Here is a 6,976-nt window from a genome sequence, read left to right as displayed (position 1 = left end):
TGAAACAATTTCCTATCAACAATGTGGTGGGATAAAAAAGGACCTCCAACAATCACGCTAACGACGTACTAAAGATAAATGACGACTAAAAAACATCGATGTTTTAAAATATCTATGCTTATTACTAAAACATCATTACATACAAACCTTTGCCTAAAATACATCGTTGTTTTTGAACAACCATTTCAGTAACATAAGGTCTGTTCCAACGACTACGTATACTCCCACCAGTCGGAAGTGGTTTTTCCAAAAAAGAATGCAAATTGAAAAAAGAAAAATCGATGTTTAGAAATATCAATGTTCAATATTAAAATATCGTTGCATACGATACATTGCACAAAATACATCGATGTTTTTGAACAACAATTTCAGAAACATAAGGTCTGTTCTTACGATCACGCATTCTACGGCCTGTCAGAAGTGATTTTTGGAACAAAGAATCCGACATCGACTACAAAAAACATCGATGTTTTTACAATACGTTACCCAAAATACATCGATGTTTTTGAACAACCATTTGAGTAACGTAAGGTTTGTTACGACAACTATCCAACGATCACGCATTTTAAGGTCTGCCAGAAGTGGTTTTTTAAACAAAGAATCTGACATCAACTACAAAAAACATCGATGTTTTTAAAATATCGTTGCTTACAATACATTACCCAAAATACATCGATGTTTTGGAACATCCATTTGAGTAACGTAAGGTTTGTTCCAACGATCACGCATTCTACAGCCTGTCAGAAGTGGTTTTTGAAACTAAGAATCCTATATCGACTACAAAAAACATCGATGTTTTAAAATATCAAATCTCAAAATTAAAACATCGTTGCTTACAATACATCGATATTTTTGAACTACCATTTCAGGAACATAAGATCTGTTCCAAAGATCACGCATTCTACGGCCAGTCAGAAATGCTTTTTGTATCGAAGATTAGGACATCAACTAGAAAAAACATCGATGTTTTAAAATATCGTTGCTTACAATACTTTACCGAAAAAACATCGATGTTTTTAAACAACTATTGAAGGAACATAAGGTCTGTTCCAATGACTACCATGCTCAGGCCAGTCGGAAGTGCTTTTTGTATGAAAGAATGGAACACCGACTACAAAAAACACCGATGTTTTAAAATATCGTTGCTTACAATACATTTTCCAAAAAACATCGATGTTTTAAAATATTGGGATCTAGTATTTGAAAACTTTTTTAATTTGGTTCAATGGAGTTAAATATCAAAAAGTCAATAAGAACAATTTACAAAATAATATTTCACTTTCTAATCACATATACAACACATGTTTACACTAATTTATTTATTTATATAATACCAGATCAGCTTGGTGCGCCTTACATGCTTGATACAACTGTTACATCTAATTTGTTTTACAATTGATTATGAATTGAAAACTTTTTGAATAGGGTTCAATGGAGTTAAATATCAAATTTTATTTGATGTTTTAAAATATCGTTGCATACAATGCATTACCCAAAAAACATCGATGTTATAAAATATCGTTCCTTACAATACATTCTCCAAAAACCATCGATGTTTTTAAATATTGTTGTTTACAATACATTGCCAAACATACATTGTTGTTTTTTCAACATCTATTTCAGAAACGTAAGGACTGTTCCGACCAGACATCTAATTTGTTTTACAATTGATTATGAAGTGGATAATTATATGATTAGAATATGAAATATTATTTTATAAATTGTTCTTATTGATTATTGATATTTAGCTCCATTGGACCAAATTAAAAAAGTTTTCAAATATTAAATCCCTTAGAACGACCCCTTCATTTAATTATGCACTTCAAAATCAAGCAACGATATTTTAATATTAGACATAGATATATTTATCAATAAATATTTTATATTTAATAAAACATCGATGTTTTTTTTAGTTACATTCTTTGTTCCAACAACCATTTCTGACTGGTCGGAACAGACCTTATGTTTCTGAAAGAGATGTTCAAAAAAATAACAATGTATTTTTGGGAATGTATTCTTAACAACAATATTTTAAAACATCGATGTTTTTTGGAAAATGTATTGTAAGCAAACGATATTTTAAAACATCGATGTTTTTTGGGTAATGCAATGTATGCAACGATATATTAGAACATCCATGTTTTTTGGGTAATGTATTGTAAGCAACAATTTTTAAAAACATTGATGTTTTTTGCAGTCGATGTCGGATTCTTATTTTCAAAAACCACTTCTGACAGGCTGTAGAATGCGTGATCGTTAGAACAGACCTCATGTTTCTGAAATAGTTGTTCAAAAACATCGAGACATCAAAAACATCAAAAACATCTATGGGTTCCAAGCCATGTAGGAATAGCAGGGAATGAACTGGCCGATCACGCTGCAAGAGAAGCACTCGCGCTTCCGGGACGGGGTAAAGCAATTTTAACTCCGTCAGAGATATGCAGGCCTCTTGTAAAGGAAGTCAAAGATCAATGGCAATCTATGTGGAACGAAAGCCCAATGAGCAAATTAAAAATTATTAAGAAGGATGTCAAGCCCTGGGGTACCTCCAGTCGCAAATGCCGTAGAGAGGAAGTTGTACTGACTAGGCTGAGAATAGGTCATACGAGGCTCACCCACTCCTATCTTATATCAAAAGAAACACCTCCGAACTGCCAGTATTGCAATAACAATTTAACAATAAGCCATGTTTTACAAAGATGCCCATATTTTACACCACACCTCAATAGCTTGGGACTAAGCCAAGATATCTCAAAAACCATTGGAGACGATGATAAGGCAATAGGATTGGTGTTCCAGTTTTTAAAATCACAAAATTTACTGACAAAAATATAACTTGATCGGAAGAAAAAAATAAATAAATAAATAAAAAAAAAAAATTAAAAATAAATAAAATTTAACGAATATTAGCAAAATTAAATAAAATATTAATGGCGTTGATGACCAATGAAGTTTGGCGCCACTAAACAACCAAACAAACAAACATCGATGTATTTTGGGTAATGTATTGTAAGCAACGATATTTTAAAAACATCGATGTTTTTTGTAGTCGATGTCCTAATCTTCGATACAAAAAGCATTTCTGACTGGCCGCAGAATGCGTGATCGTTGGAACAGATCTTATGTTCCTGAAATGGTAGTTCAAAAATATCGATGTATTGTAAGCAACGATGTTTTAATTTTGAGATTTGATATTTTAAAACATCGATGTTTTTTGTAGTCGATATAGGATTCTTAGTTTCAAAAACCACTTCTGACAGGCTGTAGAATGCGTGATCGTTGGAACAAACCTTACGTTACTCAAATGGATGTTCCAAAACATCGATGTATTTTGGGTAATGTATTGTAAGCAACGATATTTTAAAAACATCGATGTTTTTTGTAGTCGATGTCGGATTCTTATTTTCAAAAACCACTTCTGACAGGCCGTAGAATGCGTGATCGTTAGAACAGACCTCATGTTTCTGAAATAGTTGTTCAAAAACATCGATATATTTTGGGTAATGTATTGTAAGCAACGATATTTTAAAAACATCGATGTTTTTTGTAGTCGATGTAGGATTCTTACTTTCAAAAACCACTTTTGACAGGCCGTAGAATGCGTGATCGTCGGAACAGACCTTATGTTTCTGAAATAGTTGTTTAAAAAGATCGATGTTTTTTTAACATTGATGTTTTAGTATTGAACATCGATGTTTTTTTTATCCATGTCGCATCTCTACTCCAGAGGTTTCTGTTGGTATCAAGTAAGCCTGAGCAGTAGGTGAAATAAACTCCCCTCTTTTTGGCTTCACTTTCTCTGAAGGAAAATAGGATATTAAGTTCAATCTGATTTTAAGTTAAATCTTTTAGATAGGACCCCTGCACTTAGTTAAAAGAAATGGTTTATAGGTTATAAATAATCAACTATGGTCATATTAACAAATCTTTTTTTAATATAAAACCTTTGTACAGATGAAAAATTCGATTTCTTATATAACAATATAATATCGTGATTGAGGCGTTTTATAAACTGGTAGGAGCCCTGATTCTCCAACTGCTGGCAAAGAATTCACTCATCGGTTAGTATTTGAAAATTTCGTTCATGCTTCCGCACAACAATACCATGGTGGGAGGTCAAGTTTTCATTCCATGGGACTACCACAGAAATAAAAGTCGAGGAGACCCAGAAATGTCATAGACGATAGCTATGAAGTTATTTTTTTAGTTTTAATCTCAACATGCCCTCATCCATCGACCGGATGTATCTGAACCTTCTGTTTTTCTACAACTTGTCCAACTCTAGTATCCGTTGTTGTCACGGGCACTCTTGAAACCCTTGATCTCGAAGAACCATCAACTGCTGTCTAAGTACCTGAAGAAAAAACACGCCCAAAATAATATTGAAAGTCTTGGATGTAAATACTATAATCACAAGACCTCAGCGAGTTGGAAGATTATGTTTCCAAATAATTTGATCTTGATTTTATTTTTAATCATACTTAGTTCTTATCAAAAAAAGTTTCCATGGCACAGACGCTCTAACGTTTATAGTGGATTTCGTGGCAAAGTAGGTAAAATTCATTGTTTTTGCACTTTCATTTCGGACCCAATCTTCAATGTCAGCCACTCATTCGACGCATAATTTAATGTCCTATACTTTGGAAACTAGCAAACTTAAGGTATTTTTATGTGAAATCAAATGAAGATATTAGTAAAGAATCATAATTAGCTGAGAAATTCTCAAATTTTATCTAATTAGCGTCAGTCTTATCAGATTATAGTATTGTATTGAATGAACGTCACCTATCTGAACGTTTCCCGCTCAAAAAGCGGTGCTGTTTTTAAAAGTTGGACTAAAGTACAAATAAGTTTCGTCGGTTTTATGTTTATTTTTTTTTAAATGCTTATGCCAACCGTTTTCTTTTTATGGTTTTATCAAGAAATAGTGTGAATGAATTATTTTATTCATCATCAGTTATTGATTTGAGACTAGTTTTCTGATCAGCTTCATTCTTTTTAGTCTTCAAACGGACAAAGGAATTTTGTTTTAAAAGGTATTTTTGGTTTGTATTTATTTATATTAATAAGTAGATATACAATTTTGATTAATGGGACTTTTCCAAGGCACTATTAGAAAGGATCAGTTTTAATATCAACTAATTTGTTATAGAATGTTAATGTTATCTATTGTTAAATACTATTGATTTGTGGTAATGTGATAGTTAAACTTATTTTGCTTTGTGCTATGGCAAGTTTTTATATATTCTTATTTATTTCCATATATAGATGGATTGTGTCAAAGTTGCCCTCCGTATCAGACCTTTGGTCAGTTCTGAAATAGATATTGGGTGTCGTCCTTGTATTGAACGCATTCCTAAAGAACCTCAAGTAACTATCGGAAAAGGAAGCCAGATGTTCACTTACAATTTTGTTTTTGATGAACTTGAAGGTCAAGGAAAAGTTTATAATGATGCAGTACAGTCCCTTATTGACAATCTATTCAAAGGTAATTTAAAATAATCTAACACAATTTAAATTTAAAAAAAAAATATATTGTGCATTTATATGTTGTTATACTTTAAAATCTATTTTTTGTTGTTAGGTTACAATGTGACTATCTTAGCCTATGGACAAACAGGTTCTGGAAAAACCTATACAATGGGTACGAATTATTCAGGCGATGGAGAGCTTGGTGTTATCCCTAGAGCAATTTATGATATTTTCAATAGAATTAATAGTTCTGTTGATAAAGAATATAAAGTCTCTGTATCATTTATTGAGGTAATTTTTATAGACAAAAAATATATGTATTGTTGAACATTCTTATATTTACACCCTTTGTGTTGATTATAATAGTGTCGGTGATAGGACATACCTTAACATTAAGACAATATTTATCAAAGATAGATGTGTAATACCACCGTGACATGACTATTTTTATAACTTTTTGGACATCTATACGAATAGGGCTGCAATTGTAATGCATGTTGATTACCAACACTTTTAAAGTTGGTTAAAATATTTCCGTTAAATTAAGTGTATTTTAATTTTAACTGTGGGATTTTTTTTTTTCTCTCTCGTGCCTTTTGAATGAGTTTACAAATATTGACATAATTCATTTATATTTTTAGTTTTTTTTCTTAGTTTTATTAATTATTTAGTATACTAATACTTTATATTCTTGCTTGTAAGGATTTTTTTATTTGTTTCAGACTCCCAACTTCTCATTAAAGCTCTGTTTTTCTTTTTGTCATTCCTCTTATCTTTTCCATGTGAAAGTCTATGATTATATGAACTGATACTTTTTATATCTATTTTTATTTTACACTTACATTTATACGTTTTACAGCTTTATAACGAAAGTCTTTACGATTTGCTTACCCAAAAACCTAGAGAGCAAAGTATAGTAGAAATGAGAGAGCATTGTAACACAGTTTGTATTCCTGGATTAACAGAATTAGAGGTTAATTCTCCTGAGGAAACTTTGGAAAGATTAAAAGAGGTATGTAGTTTAATTTTATATATATTGTCTTGTTTACTTTTTACTATCATAAAATTATGTTTATTTACATTTTATAATCATAATATTTTTGTTTTGATTAATAATGTTATTTGAATACATATATATGATATAAATATAATCTTTTTATAACACTAATTTATTTTCTATTTTAAATGAATAACTAAATGTTAAATCATCTATTTCCTTTTTATTTAATTTCAAATAATTTGACTGTGTATTACTTACTTACTATTGATTTAATGAATTTATAATAATTGATTCAATTAATTTTAGAATGAATAGATTTATTTAAAAATTTATAGAAAAATGTACATCTGACTACAAGATTATATTATTCCATAAATAATAAAATTAAAACTAAATACCAATTTTATTAACTTCTACTTATTAAATATTAATCAAATTATTAAATTTCCATCTTTTAAACATTTTTAATTTTGATATATAGGAAGATGGTCAGGGTTGCGGTCA

At 30.4% G+C, this 6,976-nt stretch overlaps 1 protein-coding gene across 2 annotated transcripts in view; it reads left to right on the top strand.

Moving 5' to 3' along the window:
- Positions 1 to 4,813: 4,813 nt before the first annotated feature.
- The window catches only part of LOC106682583 (chromosome-associated kinesin KIF4A), a 23,051-nt gene continuing 20,888 nt past the window's right edge, over positions 4,814 to 6,976 (top strand). The window contains exons 1-4 of one of the 2 annotated variants that reach the window (XM_067051740.1): positions 4,814 to 5,036; positions 5,269 to 5,488; positions 5,585 to 5,763; positions 6,332 to 6,484. In XM_067051740.1, the coding sequence (XP_066907841.1) occupies positions 5,269 to 5,488; positions 5,585 to 5,763; positions 6,332 to 6,484 (552 nt within the window). In that variant the 5' untranslated portion in view covers positions 4,814 to 5,036. The remainder of the gene's footprint in view (positions 5,037 to 5,268; positions 5,489 to 5,584; positions 5,764 to 6,331; positions 6,485 to 6,976) is intronic. The other variant, XM_014423520.2, reaches the window with a different exon arrangement.

This window comes from Halyomorpha halys, unplaced genomic scaffold (genome assembly GCF_000696795.3).
Source record: "Halyomorpha halys isolate HHAL.00 unplaced genomic scaffold, Hhal_1.1 Scaffold425.1, whole genome shotgun sequence".
Classification (NCBI taxonomy): domain Eukaryota; kingdom Metazoa; phylum Arthropoda; class Insecta; order Hemiptera; family Pentatomidae; genus Halyomorpha; species Halyomorpha halys.
Note: the sequence above shows the minus strand (reverse complement) of the source record. Positions and strands in the feature narration are given on the sequence as shown.